The 21,484-nt window shown below is 37.9% G+C and overlaps 5 protein-coding genes across 11 annotated transcripts; all 5 read left to right on the top strand.

Moving 5' to 3' along the window:
* The first annotated feature begins 10 nt into the window (after positions 1-10).
* Positions 11-2,547, top strand: LOC104708179 (uncharacterized). Of its 2 annotated transcripts, none has more exons than XM_010424687.3 (9): positions 11-241; positions 615-810; positions 929-1,054; positions 1,134-1,307; positions 1,453-1,582; positions 1,683-1,724; positions 1,856-2,027; positions 2,171-2,248; positions 2,335-2,547. In XM_010424687.3, exons 1-9 carry the CDS (start codon positions 168-170, stop codon positions 2,402-2,404), a joined length of 1,062 nt encoding a protein of 353 aa, XP_010422989.1. In that variant the 5' UTR covers positions 11-167; the 3' UTR covers positions 2,405-2,547. The 2 variants fall into 2 exon arrangements, with proteins under 2 accessions (XP_010422989.1, XP_087318922.1); XM_087462796.1 differs by having other exon boundaries at positions 83-241; positions 525-810.
* Positions 2,548-2,610: 63 nt separating this feature from the next.
* On the top strand, positions 2,611-7,311 carry LOC104708178 (potassium transporter 7). 2 transcript variants are annotated; one of them, XM_010424686.3, is made up of 10 exons: positions 2,611-3,322; positions 3,908-4,136; positions 4,230-4,478; positions 4,584-4,634; positions 4,748-5,008; positions 5,181-5,233; positions 5,349-5,463; positions 5,620-5,874; positions 5,961-6,483; positions 6,608-7,311. In XM_010424686.3, the coding sequence occupies exons 1-10, from the start codon at positions 3,032-3,034 to the stop codon at positions 7,155-7,157; spliced, it is 2,577 nt and encodes an 858-aa protein (XP_010422988.2). In that variant the 5' UTR covers positions 2,611-3,031; the 3' UTR covers positions 7,158-7,311. The 2 variants fall into 2 exon arrangements, with proteins under 2 accessions (XP_010422988.2, XP_087318921.1); XM_087462795.1 differs by having other exon boundaries at positions 2,775-3,322; positions 4,230-4,500.
* Positions 7,312-7,400: 89 nt separating this feature from the next.
* LOC104708177 (calmodulin-binding transcription activator 1) lies at positions 7,401-13,826 on the top strand. Of its 5 annotated transcripts, none has more exons than XM_019228897.2 (13): positions 7,401-7,966; positions 8,505-8,624; positions 8,910-9,025; positions 9,174-9,262; positions 9,561-9,603; positions 9,725-9,854; positions 10,042-10,095; positions 10,194-10,480; positions 10,949-11,413; positions 11,613-12,304; positions 12,459-13,041; positions 13,140-13,484; positions 13,577-13,826. In XM_019228897.2, exons 1-13 carry the CDS (start codon positions 7,948-7,950, stop codon positions 13,694-13,696), a joined length of 3,063 nt encoding a protein of 1,020 aa, XP_019084442.2. In that variant the 5' UTR covers positions 7,401-7,947; the 3' UTR covers positions 13,697-13,826. The 5 variants fall into 5 exon arrangements, with proteins under 5 accessions (XP_019084442.2, XP_010422987.2, XP_087318919.1 ...); XM_010424685.3 differs by having other exon boundaries at positions 7,756-7,972; XM_087462793.1 differs by having other exon boundaries at positions 7,796-7,972; positions 10,031-10,095.
* A 340-nt stretch (positions 13,827-14,166) lies between these two features.
* Positions 14,167-18,377, top strand: LOC104708176 (outer envelope protein 64, mitochondrial). Its single transcript, XM_010424683.3, has 13 exons — positions 14,167-14,948; positions 15,187-15,339; positions 15,429-15,553; positions 15,647-15,772; positions 15,986-16,168; positions 16,252-16,396; positions 16,536-16,704; positions 16,875-17,012; positions 17,127-17,327; positions 17,446-17,573; positions 17,660-17,711; positions 17,899-17,968; positions 18,082-18,377. The coding sequence occupies exons 1-13, from the start codon at positions 14,707-14,709 to the stop codon at positions 18,162-18,164; spliced, it is 1,815 nt and encodes a 604-aa protein (XP_010422985.2). The 5' UTR covers positions 14,167-14,706; the 3' UTR covers positions 18,165-18,377.
* A 143-nt stretch (positions 18,378-18,520) lies between these two features.
* On the top strand, positions 18,521-20,017 carry LOC104708175 (uncharacterized). Its single transcript, XM_010424682.2, has 4 exons — positions 18,521-19,274; positions 19,369-19,461; positions 19,589-19,656; positions 19,744-20,017. Exons 1-4 carry the CDS (start codon positions 18,618-18,620, stop codon positions 19,859-19,861), a joined length of 936 nt encoding a protein of 311 aa, XP_010422984.1. The 5' UTR covers positions 18,521-18,617; the 3' UTR covers positions 19,862-20,017.
* Positions 20,018-21,484: the final 1,467 nt, after the last annotated feature.

Raw genomic sequence — 21,484 nt, 5'->3', positions numbered from 1 at the left:
ATGTGCGCGCTTTTTCTAGGCCCATTATTCGGCCCATTAAAAAGGGCCTATTTTGTAAACGTCGGCGAGTGTTCAGGCTCTCGTTCTTATTTTCTCCTCGACGCCGATATCCACCGCCTGGAAAGCTACAAATCAACGTCGTTCTCTTCTCCTCACGTTGCTCCAATATGGCAGAGAGTTCGTCGAGGAAGAACCTCAAACGTTCCTTCTTAGAAGATGAAGAATCCGATAAACAACCCCCGTAAGTTTACTATCCTTTCCGTAACCCTAATTGCCGATTCTTCTTTTTTTTTTTTTTGTTCTGCTATTGATGACGATACCTTGTCTCTTTGTTTTCGTTTCCGGTTGAATGATTCAGTTTTAGGGTAGAAAAAAATTGAATTAGGAGTTCTTGTATCTACCCTCTGATTCTTTCATCTCTTGAATTTTGCCAGAGTTAGAAAATTGAGTGCGGAGAGATTAACTGAACTAATCTGAACATGTCATTGTGTTGGAGAATTGATTGGTTTTGATATTTTTCTCAGTTACAACTTGAGTTTGTGTGCATACGCTATAATGTGGATTATGGACAAAGTAGTTTGGTGTATCTTATAATGGAGGATTCTTTCTGGCAGCGAGAAGCGAGTACGGTTTCCAAAGGGGAAAAAATCTAAACCTGAACAGATCTTAGGGGAAGAAGCTATAGCTCGCCGCGACGCCCGTGAGGCTGCTGAGGAGCGTGCTAGGCATCGTAATCAGAATACTGCTCAGCTCTTTAACGACAATGAAGATGATAATGACAATATTGATGAGGCTCAGGAGACTTATGAGGTACGATCTCTACCATCCTTTTTTTTTTGTTGCTAATGATGTCTATGTCTAGACCTCAATGATGTTTTATATTCGGTTAAAGAAAAGTTATGCTGATGCTGTTGTTATTTCATTGTAGAATGATGGGAACCGCACGGAAGATGGGATCCAAATCGAAGCTTTTAGTCTGGACAGAGAGAAAGAGGAAGGTTACTTTGATGCTGATGGGAACTTTGTAGAATATGTTAGAGAAAAGGAAGTCAAGGTGCGAAATACACATCTTTCATTGTTTAAGTTTAGCTCATAGATATTTTGTGTTTTGTCTTACATGTGTATTCTTTCAGGATGCATGGCTTGACAGTATTGAAAAAAATCCATTGTATATGGGAAGATCTGCTGCGAATGACACTGAGAAGGATGAAGATAGTGGAAACGAGAAAGCAGTGGATGAACTTTCTCAAGAAGACATTGGAGTCAGAAAGAGGCGCATTGCTAATGTCCTTGAACCAGGAGAAACGGTGAGACTCAGTCTAGGTTTCATCAAGGGATTTTGTTCTAAAACATGAAACATGGATTAAATAAGTTTTAGAAATATTAGCATAAGACAGCATTGGTGATATTACATACTTTAACATGTAAGCTAACTCGGGTTCATTGTCACAGGTCCTGCGAGCTTTAAGGAGGTTGAAAGGGAACTCGAATAATCGCAAGGAGAAGATGACTCCTGAGACGAAGCTTATCTTTGATCAGCTTACGGAGGATGCAGACAAGCTCATCCAGAACGGCGACTACAGTTAAGTCTCGTATTACTTATGCTATGACAAGCTTTGCTACAATTAATATGATATCCTCCATTTGTTAACATTTGTTCCTTTTTTTCTATGTTGTTGAAGACGTTTATCATGAGGAGCAAGACGTTTTCCAACGTGAAGCAGGTGAGAGCTCTAATGCCTTTTTTATTCTCCATTATTGCTGCAGCTAAGATTCCTATGCTTTGTTATTTTTCCTTTTGCACCAATAGTTGGCTTTCCTTTCTTATTTTTCTTCTTTATGTTGCTCTTCTTAGAGGGATATGAGAGACTAGCTCAAGCGAGAGGAAATACAGAATCTTGTGATATGTTTGGCGATGATGAAAGTGCTCCTGATCCTTCCTCGGATCTACAGTCTGGCTCCATCTCCGGCACTCAGCTCAACCCTACAAATAATGGATCCGATTATGTGTATGACGAATCTTCAGGGTCAGTTTATACTCTCCTCTCTCGCTCTCTTGCTGCTTCAGTCAGCTTTTTGGCTAAAAGCATTGTGTTGCGCACAAGAATAAATAATATGTTTTATGAAGCTCATTTTCATTTATCTGAAAGTATTCTAAATGATTTTGCAGGTACTACTACAGCAGCAGCCTTGGTTACTATTATGACCCCAACACTGGACTTTACTGCTCTGGAACGACCGGAAAATGGTAAACTTTAACTTACTTTGAAAACCCATTACTAATCTCTTTACTTTGCGTATACTTATTGGTTTGATTACAAAATATGCGTGCAGGTACAAGTACGACGAAGAGACGAAGGAATATGAAGAAGTGGTTTCTGAAGTTGCTACTGGGGAAGTTTAATGTCTCTAGTCTGTCTGTACTCTTCTTAACTAACACAAGGTCTTGAAATATTCCCCCAGTTAGACATGGTTGTTTTTTAGTTTGGAAAAAAGATAGCTCCTACAACATGAGTTTATATAAATATGGATTCGTAAGTTCCCTTATTGATTATAGAGATTAAATGTACAGTTGGTCATAAACTATGAACAAAATCTCATCTCCGTAACAAATCAGCGGTGAAGTAAGAAACCAAAATCTAGAAACGAAGGTTTTTTAAATCAAGGTTGAGATTCGTAATATTGTAATAGTAGAAACTAGAAAGAGTCAAAGAGATACTCTCCAAACTAGACGTTGAACAATTATAATAAACCAATCTAACCGGTTTAGACTTGATGAATCCGGTGCAATACTTGTCGCCTTTGTATCAGACCGGTTCAGCAGCAACTGATATAGCAGAGAGATTGAGAACATCGGCATGAATCGGCAGTAAAGAAACAACAAGTCATCTCGTCGATAAATCTCTTCTTCTCAACTTTTCTGATCCGATGCGAAACTCTACTGCTGCGGTTCATCTCGTTTGATCGATCCTGCGAATCTGTTGGAGTTTTTTTTTTAATCAGCCTTGATTGCGATCGGAGAGTTCTAAAAATGGCGGAGGAAAGCAGTTTGGAAGGTTCTGAAAAGGAAGAGGTCGATAGCTCAGGTGCTGGTCTTGGAGATTTGGCATCCATGGATTCTATCGAGTCTCGATGGGTTATTCAAGACGATGATGATTCCGAGATTGGCGTTGAAGATGATAATGATGGATTCGACGGTACTGGACTCGAATCCGATGAGGACGAGATACCGGAGCATCGCCTGATCCGTACTGGTCCGCGTGTTGATTCCTTCGACGTGGAAGCGCTTGAAGTTCCCGGTGCTCCGAGGAATGATTACGAGGTGTTTCATTGTTTACGTATTTTCTTTTTCCCATTTCATATTGTCATATAGCCATGGACAGGGCTTGATGAGTGTGTTCCTAAAAAAATATTATATTTTAGCTGTTATTACCAGAGTTCAGATTCTAACTAGAAAGGACCACCGGATAGGGAAGTGCCATAAGTAATTAAGTTGAAATTATTTTAGCAATATGTGGAGATTATGGACTAGAATCAGAAATTCTAGTATACGATTTTTACAAGTTGCAGTGATGGATACGGGCTCATGAATCTATTATGCTGGTCGATGTTGTTTTGATCTGTTTTCCTTAGTGATGGTTGTATCCTGGGAAGGATGTAAACTCTGGGAGCAGTGACTGTGTTTTCTGATTCCAAAGCTTTATCATCGTACTGGCTTGAATTGTGATACTTAGTACCTAGGGAGGAGTTTTCCGTTTTCTGCTCCAAGGAACTACTCTTTTTGCATGTTCTGCTGCAGATAAAGAATAATGGATGATCTTATGGTCTAAAATTTGCTTTTTCTTGATCCAGTACTTTTCTCTGCATAGTTAACCGAACTTCTATTTGTGTATTTTTCTTTTGCTAGGACTTGACTGTTGGGAGGAGAGTGTTACTTGCATTCCAGACACTAGGGGTTGTCTTTGGGGATGTAGGAACCAGTCCATTGTATACGTTCAGTGTAATGTTCAGTAAATCACCTGTCCAAGAAAAAGAAGATGTCATTGGAGCATTGTCTCTAGTGTTATACACCTTACTATTGGTCCCCCTTATAAAATATGTTCTTGTTGTGCTATGGGCAAATGATGATGGTGAAGGTACGCTTTAATTATTCTGATCTCCTAATTATAGTCTTGCTTTGAATATTTTCAGTACAGGGCCAACTGTTTTGATTACTTATAATATTTCAGGTGGGACCTTTGCGTTATACTCATTAATCTCTCGTCACGCCAAGATTAGTCTTATCCCTAATCAACTTCGCTCAGACGCCCGAATTTCTAGTTTTAGACTGAAGGTGCCTTGCCCTGAGCTTGAGAGGTCATTGAAATTAAAAGAAAAACTCGAGAATTCATTATTTTTGAAGAAACTTCTCCTCGTGCTAGTTCTTGCTGGAACTTCCATGGTAATTGCCGATGGAGTTGTAACTCCTGCAATGTCAGGTTCTTATATAACCTCTTCTAAGTATGTTCATGATTCTGTTTTATTGAACAGGTTTTTCTGCTACCATATGGACTTGTCTAAATCACTTTAGTTGCATACTGCAGTTATGTCAGCTGTTGGTGGACTTAAGGTCGGAGTTGATGTAGTGGAGCAAGGTAATGGAGATTATAGTGTAATTAACCTTGAAGCTGTTTGTTTAGTGCTGGTTGTTTATCTTTGTCATTGCATTTTCGCTATTGTTCAGCTTTCTCTTGTTACTTCTTTGCAGATCAAGTGGTGATGATTTCGGTTGCATTTCTGGTGATCCTCTTTAGTCTACAGAAATATGGTACAAGTAAGATGGGACTAGTAGTAGGTCCTGCCTTACTTATATGGTTCTGTTGTCTTGCTGGTATTGGCATTTACAACCTGATCAAGTACGATAGCAGTGTTTTTAGAGCATTCAACCCTGTCCACATCTATTACTTCTTCAAGAGGAACTCTATAAATGCTTGGTATGCACTTGGAGGCTGCATTCTCTGTGCTACAGGTAATTTTCTCAGTTTTTCTGGATGGCCAAAAATTTCATTAGAAAATGAACTAGATTACTCTTGTAGCAAAGGCTAACAGAAGTGAATAAGCCTTTTTATTCTCCACAATCTGCCTGATATCGTGATGCTTCCTTTGTTGATTGTTCATATTATATAATTTTTATCTTTCAGGCTCAGAGGCATTGTTTGCAGACCTTTGCTACTTTTCTGTTCGATCAGTCCAGGTAAATGAAGAGTAGAATGGCCTTTGGTGGCCGACGTTTACCTTTTTCTTTTTGTATGCTATTTTTTGCTCTAGTTTTCTGCAACTTTAATTTATTTCTTAGTGGTTTTCTGCAGCTTACATTTGTGTGTCTTGTCCTGCCGTGCCTCATATTGGGTTATATGGGACAAGCTGCATACCTGATGGAAAATCATGCTGATGCTAGTCAAGCTTTCTTTTCATCTGTTCCAGGTAAAGTTCAGCTGGTTCCTTCAGTCTGTAATATACATGCCTCTTTGGCGAACAAAACCACTTTAATACCACTGCAAAGGCTGTTCTCGTGGTGCGGGTTAGAAACTTATATATAAAAACTAGTATAAGTTATTGATTCATCATATTGTTCTACAGGTGCTGCATTCTGGCCAGTTCTTTTCGTAGCCAACGTTGCGGCTCTGATTGCTAGCCGCACAATGACGACGGCAACATTCTCATGTATTAAACAGTCAACAGCTCTGGGTTGTTTCCCTCGTCTCAAAATTATTCATACTTCTCGGAAATTTATGGGTCAGATTTATATACCTGTCTTAAACTGGTTTCTGCTTGCCGTTTGCCTGGTCGTCGTCTGCTCAATCTCAAGTATCGATGAGATTGGAAATGCATATGGTAATAGTTGATTTCTCTGTCTCCCTTTTCTTGCTTAGGTGATCTGATATGCTTCCCCCGTTTTGAAATTTGTTTTAATTTCCCAGGGATGGCTGAGCTTGGAGTGATGATGACGACGACAATTCTAGTGACGTTAATCATGCTTCTTATATGGCAGATAAACATCGTAGTCGTGATTGCCTTTCTGGTAGTTTTCCTTGGAGTGGAATTGATATTTTTCTCTTCAGTTATAGCGAGTGTTGGCGATGGAAGCTGGATAATATTGGTTTTTGCTGTAATCATGTTTGGTATAATGTATATTTGGAACTATGGAAGTAAACTCAGGTATGAAACAGAAGTCGAACAAAAGCTGTCAATGGATTTAATGAGAGATCTTGGGTGCAACCTGGGAACAATTAGAGCTCCTGGTATTGGTTTGCTATACAATGAGTTAGTGAAGGGAGTACCGGCAATATTTGGCCATTTTCTGACTACACTTCCTGCAATTCATTCCATGGTCATTTTTGTCTGCATAAAATATGTCCCGGTTCCAGTTGTACCCCAGAATGAAAGGTTCCTCTTCAGACGCGTCTGCACTAAAAGCTATCACTTATTCCGCTGCATTGCCAGGTTGGTCTTTTTTTCTTTCCCTTTCACTGCCCAATTTGACCCACAGAAATATATTTACTCTTTGATTTCTTTCCTTTTCGATTCTGAAAAAGGCAATATAAACACTGTGTTATATGTGGTGAAGGTATGGTTACAAGGATGCAAGGAAGGAGAACCACCAAGCTTTTGAGCAGCTATTAATCGAGAGCCTGGAGAAGTTCATCCGAAGAGAAGCTCAAGAACGGTCGTTGGAGAGTGATGGGAACGATGATTTAGACTCAGAGGACGATTTTGCAGGTTCTAGAGTCGTCATTGGCCCCAACGGAAGCATGTATTCGATGGGGGTTCCCCTTCTGTCTGAGTACAGAGACTTAAACAGACCGATCAAGGAAATGAATACTTCGTCTGATCAGACAAACCACCATCCGTTTGACGCATCATCTGACTCCTCTGTATCTGAAGCAGAGCAAAGCCTGGAGAGAGAGTTATCGTTCATACACAAAGCGAAGGAATCAGGGGTGGTGTATCTACTCGGGCATGGGGATATAAGAGCAAGAAAAGATTCATGGTTCATCAAGAAGTTAGTGATAAATTACTTCTACGCATTCCTGAGGAAAAACTGCAGGAGAGGGATAGCAAATCTGAGTGTGCCTCAGTCGCATCTGATGCAGGTCGGTATGACATACATGGTCTGAGCCTTCTTCGTTCTTCTTTAAAGTGGTGTAGTTTATATTCGAGACCATAGGTTTAAATTTGTATGTTGCGTTGGGGTTTTTGCATTGTTGTTAAGAATCTGAGTATCATCTGGCTCTTACTCCGAATCTATAGAGCGTTTTAGTAAAGAGAAAAGACGAGCTTATACTTGATTGATATTAGGAAATTTCCAAGGATCTCGTTTTTGTGTTAAATTCTAGACTCAAAACCAGAAGAAGAGACATGATACATTGATGATGATAATGATATATGGTGAAGAATGAAGATGTTCCCAACTTCCATGGGTGGTTCATCAGCAAGCTTTCAATCTACGATGATGGGGATCCGAAAGACTTAGATCTGGACTTTGAATCTCCACCGTCAGATCCGCCGCCGCTGCGAGCTAAAAGAAAAGAGGGAAATTGACATTTGACAAACAATTTTGAATTAAAAAGAAAAAAAGCGTTACTAAAAGTAATAGAGAATTCAATTCAAGGATGATGGATGGGCCAGACAAATCTGATGTGTATAACACATGTCAGAATTTTATTGGATGGAATGCATTGGTACAATTTCACTGTTTAAAAAAAAAAAAAAACCAAACGATTTGGTTTTCCTCGGGTCTCTCTCTCTCCCTTCCAATAAGAGAAGATAATTAAAAAAAAAAAAAAGGAAAAAAGGGAGAGCAAGGAAGGAAAAAAATCGCTTTCGCATTCACACTTGGCCTGGATATATCATATATCTCGAAAGAAAGGAAACAATATATTAATATAAGCTTCTCTTCCTCAGTTCATGCATATTACTCGGATCGGTTAGGGTTCGTTTTGTTCTCTCTTTTTTTTTTTTTTTTTTTTTGTGATTACGAAAAGCTGTAGAGGAGATCTCTCTTTGGTTCGATTTTGTGGCGGTTTTTTTTTATCTTTACTTCTATGGTGGATCGTGGATCTTTTGGCTTTACTAGTCCTTCTCCTCGATTAGGTCTCTTTCTCCACTGTTTATTTCGTTTTGGTTCCTCTCCTTTGCTAGCTCGATTGATTTTATGTCGAATGTCGCAGCCTGAGATATTTTAGTTCACTCCCAACTTTTTCTTACTGGTGTTCCTCGGCAATGTTTTTGTCGGAACTTTTTTTTTGGTTTAATTTTTGTTTCTGAAATTGCGACGGGATAAAGTAATTTGCTCTCTTTTTTTTTTCAATTGAGAATTGAAATTTCTGTGTAATTGCTCTGTTTGCATTGGGGATTTTCGTATTTTGTTAGTGGTTAGCGGCTGTGTAATTTTGAGTAGTATTATCAGAGATTCAATAAAGTGTTTGGAGTAATATATATGTTTTACCTTTATGAATTCGCAGATATGGAACAGTTGATGTCTGAAGCCCGACACAGGTGGCTTAGGCCTGCTGAGATTTGTGAAATTCTTCAGAACCATCACAAGTTTCACATAGCATCAGAGTCTCCCACCCGACCCGCCAGTATGTTTGTTTGTGGCCTTGCCCGACTTCCCTCATATTTTTTTTTTTTTTTGCAAATTGCAATATATCTTATGCATAGCAGTCAAACTTTTTTATTATTTGCTGGCTTCAAATGATACTTGCACCGCTCTCTTCTCATCCTATTAATTTGTTTCGAAGAAGAAGTTGACTCTTTTTTTTTTTTTGTTACGTTGCTTGTTAGTGACAACAACAATCTATAGTTTTTAAATATTCTTGCTTTCTTTTTTTCCCTGTAAACTGACATTATCTCCCCCACCCTTATAGGTGGTTCACTCTTTCTTTTTGATAGGAAGGTGCTGAGATATTTTAGGAAAGATGGACATAACTGGAGGAAGAAGAAGGATGGTAAAACCATAAAAGAAGCTCATGAGAAGCTCAAGGTTATTACATTTTTTTCTTTAGTGTCTCCTATATAGTTTAGTGTTATCCAATCATGGGACCTGTTGTTACTTGGTTCTACTTCCGGCTTTGGATTTAAATTAGTTGATAATGCAATGTATCTAATTTTTTTATAGTAACGTTATATAGGTAGGAAGCGTAGATGTGCTACATTGTTACTATGCACATGGGGAAGGCAACGAGAATTTTCAGAGACGTTGCTACTGGATGCTTGAACAGTGAGTCTGACTTTGTGCATTTACAATTTCAGTTTTTCTTGTTCCGTTGGTATAATGGCCTTCTAGATTGGGTTTTAGATGAGAATAAGGCAGTGGAATTTTCGATGCATAGTCGCTACTTTGTCTTTGTTTTCCTTGGAATATCTGAGGTCTTCGATCAAAATACCAACTGAATCACTATTTTCATGCAATCTTTAAATTCGCTTGTGCGAGTTGACTATGCTGTTTGATTATAAATTCTTCAAAGTGTGCTTCCAGTTTTTTCTTATATACTCTGTTTTATGCTGTATTTTTACAGAGATTTGATGCATATCGTATTTGTACACTACTTGGAGGTTAAGGTATAGGTCTTCTTGTCTGTGCTGTTACTATTTCCACCATTTAACATTTAAATTTTCTGTTGTACTGTAGTTTTCTACTGATAAGTGTTCTAAAGTTTATTTTATAATGTAAATTCTACAGGGTAACCGGACCAGTCAAGGAATGAAAGAAAACAATTCAAATTCTGTAAATGGCACATCTTCAGTGAATATTGATTCAACAGCAAGCCCAACCAGCACATTGTCATCATTATGTGAAGATGCTGATTCCGGTATCTCTTTTTTCTATTATTTTGTATGTTTGGTACTGTGGTATCATTTGTCCAAAGATATAGTTCTTTCCCTGGAAGAATTATCAATTTTCATCCTACTTTTTGAGGCGTGATGATATACATATCATCACATGCTTTTGGCTGTGTGTGTAATTTTCAGCACCACCTTATATCAGTTTTGGTGCAGGGGACAGTCATCAAGCAAGATCCGTCTTACGAGCATCTCCTGAATCTCAAACAGGTACTCCTAATATAAGGGACAGGGAGGATGCTAGCAATAAATGTCTTACTATTTGAGCTATGTTTTTGGTACTCACCTCTTTCTGATTTACTCTCTAGGAAATTGCTATGGCTGGACACCGCCTACTAGCATGCATAATGTTTCACAGGTTCATGGGAACAGAGTCAGAGAAAGTGATTCCCAGAGATCAGTTGATGTCCGAGCTTGGGATGCCGTTGGGAATTCATTGACAAGATACCATGATCCACCTTATTGTAATAATTTGCTGACTCAGATGCAGCCTTCTATTACTGACTCAATGCTGGTGGACGAAAATACAGACAAAGGTGGGCGGTTAAAGTCAGAGCCTATCAGAAATCCTCTTCAAATGCAATCAAATTGGCAGGTAGTGTACGCATGCTTTTTGTTACTTTTCAAACTATTTATTAAAGAGCTATGCCTAGATATTATTAGTGAAAGTATAGAAAATAGGATAATGTACTGTGAAGAAAAAACATAGAAATGTGTGATGATTTCATAGCATATCAAACTTTGGAGCTCTGTCAGCTTTATGTATATTTTACATGTCTTTATTAGCAGTTTTCTCAGGGTTAAAATTTCTGTCATTGACGCATTTGTAAAGGTAGTTGGTTGAAGTTGAATTTATCTGTCAGTACCTACTATGAAAAGGTGCAGTCTATGCCTGAACTAGTTTTTCTACCTTGACCTCAGATAGGAAGGTGAAAGATATCTAATACCTACTTTTGGCTCCTTTGCCATATTGTTAAATGACTCCTTTTATTCAAGCTCGCATAATTACTGTCATGACGATTTGTTTCGAAGTGCTCTGATTTCGAAATACTCATCTCTGTAGATTCCAGTTCAAGATGACCTACTTTTGCCAAAAGGGCACGAGGATCTGTTTTCACATTCTGGAATGACTGATGACATCGATCTGGCGTTATTTGAGCTAAGTGCAGAAGATAATTTTGAGACATTTGCCAGTCTCCTTGGCAGTGAAAATCAGCAACCTTTTGGAAATAGTTATCAAGCTCCCCCTTCAAGTATGGAATCTGAATATATACCTGTAAAGAAATCATTATTAAGAAGCGAAGATAGTTTGAAAAAAGTCGATAGTTTTTCTCGGTGGGCTATTAAAGAACTTGCCGAGATGGAGGATTTGCAAATGCAGTCTTCACGTGAAGATATTGCATGGACCACTGTTGAATGTGAAACTGCAGCAGCTGGGATCTCCTTGAGCCCTTCTCTCTCTGAGGACCAACGTTTCACCATTGTTGATTTTTGGCCAAAATGCGCTGAGACAGACGCAGAAGTTGAGGTAAAGACTTTGAGCAGTTGCAAAATATTTTGTGTTATGTTTCATGCAGCAGTTTTATTCTGTTGATCCTGCTTTCTCATTGTTTTTATTATTAATGCTTTTTCCGTTTTGCTGATCTCTTTTAGCTCTCTATTTTCAGCTGTTTTGGTCGTTTTGTTGTGGGAACTAATTTCTTTTTCATGTATCACTCGATCTGCAGGTCATGGTTATTGGCACATTTCTGCTTAGTCCACAAGAAGTAACAAAATATAATTGGTCATGCATGTTTGGTGAAGTGGAGGTTCCTGCTGAGATTTTAGTAGATGGCGTTCTTTGTTGTCATGCTCCACCGCATACAGCTGGTCACGTGCCCTTTTATGTTACATGTTCCAACAGATTTGCTTGCAGTGAAGTACGAGAATTTGATTTCCTTTCTGGCTCTACCCAAAAAATCGATGCTGCTGATGTTCATGGTCCCTCTACAGATGAAGCAGCATCACTTCAGTTGCGGTTTGAGAAGCTGCTTGCTCACAGAGCTTTTGTTAACGAATACCATATATTTGAAGATGTTGGGGAGAAAAGAGGAAAAATCAGTAAAATTATGTTGCTAAAGGAGGAGAAAGAGTATCTCCTTCCAGGGACATATCAGAGAGATTCAACCAAACAAGAACCAAAAGGACAGCTTTTTAGGGAACAGTTGGAAGAAAAACTATATATATGGCTCATCCATAAAGTGAGTGAAGAGGGTAAAGGTCCAAACATGCTGGATGAAGATGGACAGGGTATTCTACACTTTATTGCAGCGCTTGGGTATGATTGGGCCATCAAACCAATGTTAGCAGCAGGAGTTAACATTAACTTCCGTGATGCCAATGGGTGGTCCGCCCTTCATTGGGCTGCTTTCAGTGGCAGGTAGAGGACCTCTATCTCACATTTCTTCAATTTTTCTTTTTATCATATTATGATTTTGCATTTCTTTTAAGATTCTCATGTTGATGCGTCTTCAACTCTATTATTTCTCAAAATTTATATATCAAACTAACTCTGTGTCCTGTTAATTATATAGGGAGGAAACTGTCGCTGTGCTTGTCTCTCTAGGTGCTGATGCTGGGGCATTGACGGATCCATCTCCAGAGCTTCCTTTGGGTAAAACAGCAGCTGACTTGGCTTACGCAAATGGACACAGGGGAATATCGGGTTTTCTTGCAGAGTCTTCCTTAACTAGTTATCTTGAAAAGCTAACAGTGGACTCAAAGGAAAATAGCTCTGCCAACTCTTTTGGAGAAAAAGCTGTTCAAACAGTCTCTGAGAGAAGCGCTGCTCCTATGAGCTATGGTGATTTACCAGAAAAACTTTCCTTGAAGGACTCACTTACCGCTGTCCGTAATGCTACACAAGCTGCTGATCGTCTTCACCAAGTTTTCAGGATGCAATCATTCGAGCGGAAACAGCTGTCTGAATTTGTCGATGATGACAAGATTGACATCTCCGATGAGTTAGCTGTTTCTTTTGCAGCTTCTAAAACTAAGACTCCAGGACACAGTGATGTCTCTCTTAGTTCTGCTGCTACCCATATCCAGAAGAAATATCGTGGTTGGAAGAAGAGAAAAGAGTTTCTTTTAATCCGACAAAGAATCGTCAGAATTCAGGTTTGCCTCTCATTGGCTTTTTTCTCCCTTCTCTTATATCTTTACATAAATCATTGTCTGTTTTCTCATTGCTGGAATCTGATCACATGTACTTTTAGGCTCATGTGAGAGGACATCAGGTCCGGAAACAATACCGAACAGTCATTTGGTCAGTGGGATTACTTGAGAAAATCATTTTGCGTTGGAGACGCAAAGGTAAAGGGTTAAGAGGGTTCAAAAGCAGCGCAATCGCCAAACCCGTGGAACCAGAACCGACTGCGTCAGCTGTATCCCCTACAATTCCACAGGAAGATGAGTATGATTTTCTTAAAGAGGGTAGAAAACAAACGGAGGAAAGGCTTCAAAAGGCTCTTACTCGAGTAAAGTCGATGGTTCAATACCCAGAAGCACGGGATCAGTACCGTAGACTCCTAACAGTTGTCGAGGGCTTCCGTGAAAATGAGGTACCCAAGAGCCCATAACATAAAAATATGGATACCATATAAGTCTTTAACATATTTTCCTGAACATTCTTGTGATAAATTGTTTGTGGCAGGCTTCATCAAGTGCATCTATAAACAATGAAGTAGGACCAGTCAACTGTGACGAAGACGATTTAATTGACATTGACTCTCTTTTGAACGATGACACATTGATGATGTCTTTTTCTCCTTGAATTTTTTTACTTACTCTCTGACTCGTATTCTTTTTTCCTTCTTACATTACTTTCTAACTTTATTTCTTTCTCTGTAAATACTATACTTCATAATATTCTCCCGTTCAATTTATTACTTTTTTTTTATAAATATCATAATGGCTTTTCTAGGCTAATGTTATATACTTACTTATATATGTATAGTCAAGTGTTGGATTACTCTGTATCCGTCTAGAAGATTCTTCTGTTATCCTTTTCTTACAATTCCATACATCATATTATTGATGGTATGGTATTGAGCCAAATTATGAATAAGATTATTTTAATTTCGACATGCAATTTTATCAACTAAATTTGGATTGGTAAGCCATTAAATATTAAAAAATTCAATCTGGATTTTCCTATTTACTGAAGATAAAATTGGATTGACGGGCAAGGCTACAGAATATGGAAACTTAACAAATAAATTACAGAAATATTTTAGATATTTTGTTTTTATATTGTCGATAAATATATCAAGTTTTCTTCTCTTTTTTTTTCCAGTAGAGGTTTATAGGTTTTTTGACTTGCTTAAAATATAGTTTTCCACAAGTAGAAAAGTTCAATAAAAACATATAAAAAATTAGAGAAATTTAGAGTACACATTTCTTTTTTCAAAAAAAAAACAAGTAGGAAAGTATAATATGAAAAATTCTTTTAATTTTTTTTAATTCTTACCATCATTAAAATTATAATTTTCTTGATGTTTCTTTATCAAAATCTGATATTATTTAATTATAATTGTAAGTCTCCAAGGAAACCAAAAAGAAGATTCGCCTTGGGCAGACCGACTCGAGCTCACGGCTCACCAAGTCATACAAAACATAACTCGTAGGTTAAACCAAACACACTGCCTGCGCACGATAGCATTATTTGGTTGCTCTCCCCATCTTTGTCTTCCCCCTTTTTCTCTCTTAAACCCTCCTAAAACCCTTGTCTCTCTCTCTCTCTTCTCTTTCTCGTTCCTTCTTCTTCTTCTGAGATCTCGCGTTATGTCGAGTACGCTTACTTTAATTCAAAGCAATGCCTCGAATCCAAAGGTATGGGTTGTGATCGGCGTCACCTTGGCCGGGATCGTGATTCTGGCGGAGACTCGTAAGCGGCGGATCAAAGCCCTTAGAGAAGAAGACTTTTGTGCTTTCTTAGATCGTTTCGAGCTTCTTCCTTTTCCTCCGCCGCCTCCTCCTGCTGCTAAACAATCCCTCTCTGATCTTACCTTCTCCATATCCGACGCGTATGTATCTCTCTCTCTCTCTCTCAAAGATCAAAACTTTATTTTCCTTTTCCAGAGATCGAATCGAATCGAATCATGTTATGACTTTATTTTTTCTTGTTTATTTAATGATCTTCACTTATAAAGTTTTAAACTTTTGTGGTTTAGTTGAAATTTTGACTTGCTTTAGACGAAGTCATGTGTTAATGAATTGAAGAAAGTTTTTTATTTATTGGGGGTTTATGGCTTTTTTTGACAGATTCCATGTTAAGGATTATATCACAGGATTTGGTAGTCCACAATGGAAGAAGACTCACGAGGCTGCTGAGAAAACTGCTGTGGTTATCACTACGCTCTTGAAGAATGGAGCTACTTGTGTTGGCAAGACTATCATGGATGAGCTTGGTTTTGGGTATTTCTCCATTCCCATCATTACTGACATGAGCTTCCGGTAACTGGTTTGGACAAAGTTTGGGTTTTGAATGTGATTTTTTTATACAGGGTTATCGGAGAAAACAAGCACTATGGCACTCCTATTAATCCGTTGATGCCATCTAATGTTCCTGGAGGATGTTCCAGTGGCTCAGCAGTTTCTGTTGGGGCTGAACTCGTTGACTTTTCACTTGGTACTTTTTTAATCTCTTTGTTTTCTTTCGGCAATGTACTTGTTTGGTCTACTTATGATTCTTTGTGCTAATCACAAAATGCTTGATTTGCAGGGATTGATACCACTGGCGGTGTTAGAATCCCAGCATCGTTTTGTGGTATTCTCGGTTTTCGACCATCTCAGGGGACTGTTTCTTCAGTTGGAGTTTTGCCCACTTCCCAGAGCCTAGAGACTGTTGGTACATTACATTATCTCCCCCTCCTGTATAAAACATTGTTTAGGAAGCTATTTCATTCATTGGTATGAAGTTTTTAGTATATTTGTATCGGAATCATACGAGGAATCTTTGTACTTGTCAAATCCCTTTCCTTTTTTTTCTGTAGTTTCTGTGGTCACTGTTACTCTAGGTGTTTGCCTTCCTGACTAATTTTTCTATTGAACTTTTCTGTAGGATGGTTTGCTCGTGACCCGTCTGTTTTGTGTCAAGTTGGGCATGCCCTACTAAATCTGAGTGCAATACCACATAAAAGGCAAAGATCTTTAATCTTCGCTGATGATTTATTTGAGCTCTCTGACATTCCCAAGCAAAAGTATGTGCATGTTGTCAGAAAGGCAATCGAAAATTTATCTGGCTGTAAGTTTGTATTTGTATTGTTTCCTCCTCTTTGCCCTCCTTTAGAATCATATCTTACGTCTCTTGACCACTGGCTCATGCAGACCAGACTCCAAAACATGTAAACGTTGGCCAACATGTGGCTTCAAATGTACCAAGTCTTGCGGAATTCTGTGAGGAATCTGGAAAATCCCAAAACTCAGCATCAACTTTGAAGGCTCTTTCATCTGTCATGTTGGCAATACAAAGGTATATATGAAGCTCACACTTCTTGAAATTTTTACTGCATCAATACTATTTTTTTTCTCTCTATTTGCTGTTCAACTGATGCAGTAAAAGATTGATGTTATTCTCTCTTTGCTAAAGGTAACTATTTTCTTTTAACCAGGCATGAGTTCAAAACAAATCATGAAGAATGGTCGCAAACGTGCAAATCGTTTCTAGGGCCAAGATTTTCCAATGATGTTGTTACAGCTCTAAACAGCAGAAACGAGAGCATTAAATCACTCTACAAAGTGAAAACTGAGATGCGGGGCGCCATTCAGAGCCTTCTAAAGGTAAACTTCGATTTTTGGAAATGTAAAAATTTTCAAAGCCATCTGTGTCTTGAGGACAATTTGCTCCAGAAATACAGAAGTGGTTGTAGTATTTCATTTTTGGGGCTTCCACTATGCTTTTGTTGTTCTATATTATTATGATTAACCATCTATTGGTATCTTATTACTAGGAAGATGGAATTCTGGTTATCCCCACAGTTGCTGATCCCCCTCCAAAGCTGAACACAAAGAACAAGAACTCTTTGAAGGAGTTTCTTGATCGAAATTATGCACTCTCCAGCATCGCTAGCATGTCTGGATGTTGTCAGGTATATTCCCATTTCCTCTTTCTCTCTTTCAATGTTGGTAGGACATTCTTGTTCCCTTTTTGTTACCCTTCAGTCTTTAGTCATAACTCATGACACAATATACATATTCTACAGGTTACAATTCCTTTAGGGGAACACGGTGAATGTCCAATATCCGTGTCGTTTCTCACTTACTATGGAGGTGATAAGTTCCTTCTCGATACAATTCTCGATGTATATGCATCCCTTCAAGACCAATCCGAAATTGCATCCAGCTTGGATCCAGTGTCTAACACCAATGGTAGTATCGAGGCTTCTGAGCTTATGAAGGAAAAGGTACAACTATCTCCTTTGACTTTGACAAATAGTTTATTTGGTTGTGATCTATATATGCTATTGGTATTGGAATGATCTATTTTTAAAGAAAGTTAACAGTGGATAGATGTAATTCCAGGGAAATGCTGCTTACAAGGGGCGACAATGGAATAAGGCAGTAAACTTTTATACTGAAGCGATCAAATTGAATGGAGCAAATGCTACTTATTATTGCAATAGAGCTGCAGCATACTTGGAACTTGGCTGGTAATTGATCACGTCATATCTTTCATTCTGATCTGAAGATAATCTATTAATATATATGCTCGTCTGACCTGAGAATTTGCCTGTAGCTTTCAACAAGCTGAAGAAGATTGTACCGAGGCTATATCGATCGATAAGAAGGTGCAGATTGATTACCTAACCTTTCTATATTTCTCCATCTTGCACAGTTTAGCTATGTTTCATAGTTGAGTGTGCGCAAGTACACACACTTTAGCTGGAATCTTTGGATTACTCAATCACTTAGTAGTCAGACTTGAAAGAAGTAGGAATCTTTGGATTCTTATACTTTCGTTATTGTTTTATACAGAATGTGAAGGCATATCTGAGACGAGGCACTGCGAGAGAATCACTTGTACGGTACAAGGAAGCTGCTGCAGGTCTGCTCTCTCAGATTCTCAGTTTATTACAAGACTTGCTCTTCTTATTTAAGCTTCAGAATGTTAAAAAGATTATAATAATAATAATAATATGGTTTGATCAAATACTGCAGATTTTAGGCACGCATTGGTCCTAGAACCCCAGAACAAGACGGCAAAGATTGCTGAGAAGCGTCTCCGCAAACTCATGAGTTAGAAGAAAAAACCTTACAAGAGGAATGATTTTATTTATTGTTTCACCAAGTTTTACCTATCTAAAACACTCTAAAAAGGTTCATGATTGGAATCTCCGACAGCTTTTAAATAATTTTTGTGGGTTTTGCTACATCATCATCATCATCATCATCATCATCTGTATAGATTAGGATGAAACCTTTTTTACCTCTAATTTACTTTTTAATCCTGATCCTATCTGTCTCTTTTTTTAGCTTCTTTACACAATTGTTTTATACAACAACTCTCTCCTCCAAAAAAAGTCCATTACTAAAATTTCATAAAATTACAGGGACGTGGATTATAAATTACTTAATTTCTCGACAAATAACTGAAATCTGTTTTTTTTTTTCCTCTTTGTTCATCGTCACGCTTTATCTCCTCCTCCTCTGTTTCTCTGCTTCGTTTCTAAAGAAGAGAAAAAAAAAGGAAAGAGATGTTTGATCATCTGAAACTGTTGAGATGCTTCAGCTTCACGGCATCGAGAGATTGGTTATTCCGTCAATCATTCGCAAACGCCGGTCTACGTTCCGTAACAACCGATCTCTCCCACGGCAATTCAATCGCATCGACAGCTATGCATTGCTGGATCCCTAAATACCCTAACCGATCTAAACCTAACCTCCTCCTCGTACACGGCTTCGGAGCCAACGCAATGTGGCAATACGGAGAACATCTCCGTGCTTTCACCGGAAGATTCAACGTCTACGTCCCTGATCTCCTCTTTTTCGGGTTATCATCCACGTCGGAACCAAACAGATCAGAGTCGTTCCAGGCTCTGTGTTTGATGAGGTTAATGGAAGCGCACGGTGTTCAGAGGATGAACATCGTCGGGATCAGCTACGGTGGGTTCGTCGGGTACAGTTTAGTGGCGCAGTTTCCGGAGAAAGTTGAGAAGCTTGTGCTGTGCTGCGCAGGGGTTTGCTTGGAAGAGAAGGACATGGAGGACGGGTTGTTTAAAGTGCCGAACTTGGATGAAGCTACGGGGATTTTGATACCTCAGACGCCGGAGAAGCTTAAGGAGCTTATTAGATTCTCTTTCGTTAAGCCTATCAAAGGTGTTCCTTCGTTTTTCCTCTGGGATTTCATCGATGTAAGTTTCTCTTTTCTTTTTTTTAATTCTTTTATAATTTTGATTAATGTTTTTTTTGGAGTTTTGAGAATTGCAAATTTGAAAATGTTGGAAGGTAATGTGTACGGAGTTTGTAGAGGAGAAGAAAGATTTGATCAGATCAATACTCAAAGATCGGAGACTCTCAGATCTTCCTAGGATCAAACAGGTGCATATATATATATATATATATATATATATATATATGTGTGACACATTACATAAACTTTTCTTTTTGTACTCCCTTCTTCATTATTTAACATTGTGTGTGCTTTTTGGTGTTGGGGTTGAATTAGAAATCGTTGATCATATGGGGTGAAGAAGATCAAATATTTCCAGTGGAACTAGGTTACAGATTGAAAAGGTAGTAGTATTATTAATCTTGGATTTTTTAAATACTTTTCTTTCTGTGAAACTATAGAATTTATATGTATGAATATGGTGAAAACAGACATATAGGAGAAAGTGCAGAGATAGTGGTGATCAAGAACGCAGGACATGCTGTCAACTTAGAGAAGTCCAAGGAATTTGTCAAGCATTTGAAATCTTTTCTCATCGACTCTCTGTGATTAATTCTGTATTCTAATTTTTTTTTTTTTTAGTTATTTGTTTCTTGTTCCATTCAGAGACGATATGTATAAAATAACCAATTCTTTATTACACTATTTCTTGTCATAGCACTTGAAAGGTGTGATTTTCCTTTTCTTGTTTTTAAAAGCTTAAAACATGAACGTCTCTCTATTAGGGAATTATATATATTATATATCACAAACACGTACGTACTATTACTTTTATCCACGACAGATCGACCTTGATGATTTCATATAACAGATAGAGCCACGAACGATTAATGAAAAATAGACTCAATTCTTCACTTGCACAAGAACTTGATCAACTTAAATAATACAAGGTCAATATGCCAATGGTAATCACAATGCCGAGCTACATTTTAGTGAAATACAAAAGAAATATATATCCGATAACAATTAAAATGGCCTAAAATTATTTTTAAGTGGCCTTTGTTTTCTATTGTTGGGCTTTGGGGAAGAAATTTAGGACACTGGAAAATTAAAAAGAAAAAAGCGGTTTTATAAGATTAAGCTCCCAGAGTTTATAATTTTATCAATGTACAGTTTTTATCTTAGTCCAACAATCTTGTGTGGCTCCCCTGTCGACTTTATATATTGTCCAATTCTGTTGTACGATGCTCTCTCTAGTTTATATTGGTAATATTCCAATAATATGTACTTCCTATGCAAGACAAGAGAACTGGGACCAATCTTTGTTTTAGAGAGAGTGGTTTGTCAATATGAGAAGCTGGTCGGTCGGTCGGCGGCAATGTAAGACCAACATATACACCTCACAATATTTTATAGATTATCCAACCCAACTTATCCTCAAAATTATAATGATTGGATCCTTGTGTCTTTTTTTCTTTCGTTAAACCAAGAGATGTACGTAGTACATTTAATTATTTCACTAGTATTTTTTAATAGCTATTTCACTGATATTGTGAGACTTCACTTAGTGGCGTTTTTTAGCTTATATATAAGGGGTGTGGATCATGCCTGTTACTAACATTTTTTGGCTCATGAAAATTTATGTGATTTATTAAGAAATTAAAATAGCGAATAGTTTGATGTGTTATTGGCTGCTTCTGCGGACTAATAATTATTGAAGCTCTTGTGTGGGTTTGATGAAATTGCCGGCACACATCGGATACAGACAAGTACGTCGTGACGTTTTACATTGATGATCAGAGGACAACAAGATTTAATTTGAGACACTGACCCCTTTATATTTTGTTGCGTATATTCACTCATTTATTTGCAAAAACAGCAAATTATGAAATTGTAAACAAATTACTGTAGTTTTTTTTTATCTCGTCTGTGCGTTTTTAATAATTCTATAGAAAGACTCGTTATTTTTACATTATATTACGTTGCTTGTTTAAATCACGCACAAAAAAGTACGACTTATATACATCTTTGCTATCGTGTAATTTCTTTGGCAAATTATATATGCTAGTTCCATACAATCATCTAATACAAAAAATGACGATTTAATTTATATACAGAACTAATAATGTAGTTGGACTTACATTGCTTTCGCTAGTCTTTTTCAGCATCTCCAGTCAATACAAAAGTTTAATTATTGTAGTTGTTAAAGCAACGTCGTTATGATTTTATTAT

This window comes from Camelina sativa, chromosome 8, assembly GCF_030686135.1.
Source record: "Camelina sativa cultivar CO46 ecotype springtype chromosome 8, ASM3068613v1".
In the NCBI taxonomy this organism is placed as follows: domain Eukaryota; kingdom Viridiplantae; phylum Streptophyta; class Magnoliopsida; order Brassicales; family Brassicaceae; genus Camelina; species Camelina sativa.
Note: the sequence above shows the minus strand (reverse complement) of the source record. Positions and strands in the feature narration are given on the sequence as shown.

Coding starts and splice junctions, on each gene's coding strand:
- LOC104708179 (XM_010424687.3), top strand. CDS start 168: ATGGCAGAGAGTTCGTCGAGGAAGAACCTCAAACGTTCCTTCTTAGAA. Junction 242..614: donor GAATCCGATAAACAACCCCC/GTAAGTTTACTA, acceptor TCTTTCTGGCAG/CGAGAAGCGAGTACGGTTTC. Junction 1,308..1,452: donor TCCTTGAACCAGGAGAAACG/GTGAGACTCAGT, acceptor TCATTGTCACAG/GTCCTGCGAGCTTTAAGGAG.
- LOC104708178 (XM_010424686.3), top strand. CDS start 3,032: ATGGCGGAGGAAAGCAGTTTGGAAGGTTCTGAAAAGGAAGAGGTCGAT. Junction 5,464..5,619: donor TTTCTTTTCATCTGTTCCAG/GTAAAGTTCAGC, acceptor ATTGTTCTACAG/GTGCTGCATTCTGGCCAGTT. Junction 5,875..5,960: donor TGAGATTGGAAATGCATATG/GTAATAGTTGAT, acceptor TTAATTTCCCAG/GGATGGCTGAGCTTGGAGTG.
- LOC104708177 (XM_010424684.3), top strand. CDS start 8,085: ATGGTGGATCGTGGATCTTTTGGCTTTACTAGTCCTTCTCCTCGATTA. Junction 9,026..9,173: donor AAGCTCATGAGAAGCTCAAG/GTTATTACATTT, acceptor AACGTTATATAG/GTAGGAAGCGTAGATGTGCT. Junction 9,855..10,041: donor ATGTGAAGATGCTGATTCCG/GTATCTCTTTTT, acceptor GTTTTGGTGCAG/GGGACAGTCATCAAGCAAGA.
- LOC104708176 (XM_010424683.3), top strand. CDS start 14,707: ATGTCGAGTACGCTTACTTTAATTCAAAGCAATGCCTCGAATCCAAAG. Junction 15,773..15,985: donor CCAGAGCCTAGAGACTGTTG/GTACATTACATT, acceptor ACTTTTCTGTAG/GATGGTTTGCTCGTGACCCG. Junction 17,969..18,081: donor GTACAAGGAAGCTGCTGCAG/GTCTGCTCTCTC, acceptor CAAATACTGCAG/ATTTTAGGCACGCATTGGTC.
- LOC104708175 (XM_010424682.2), top strand. CDS start 18,618: ATGTTTGATCATCTGAAACTGTTGAGATGCTTCAGCTTCACGGCATCG. Junction 19,275..19,368: donor TCCTCTGGGATTTCATCGAT/GTAAGTTTCTCT, acceptor AAATGTTGGAAG/GTAATGTGTACGGAGTTTGT. Junction 19,462..19,588: donor ATCTTCCTAGGATCAAACAG/GTGCATATATAT, acceptor GGGTTGAATTAG/AAATCGTTGATCATATGGGG.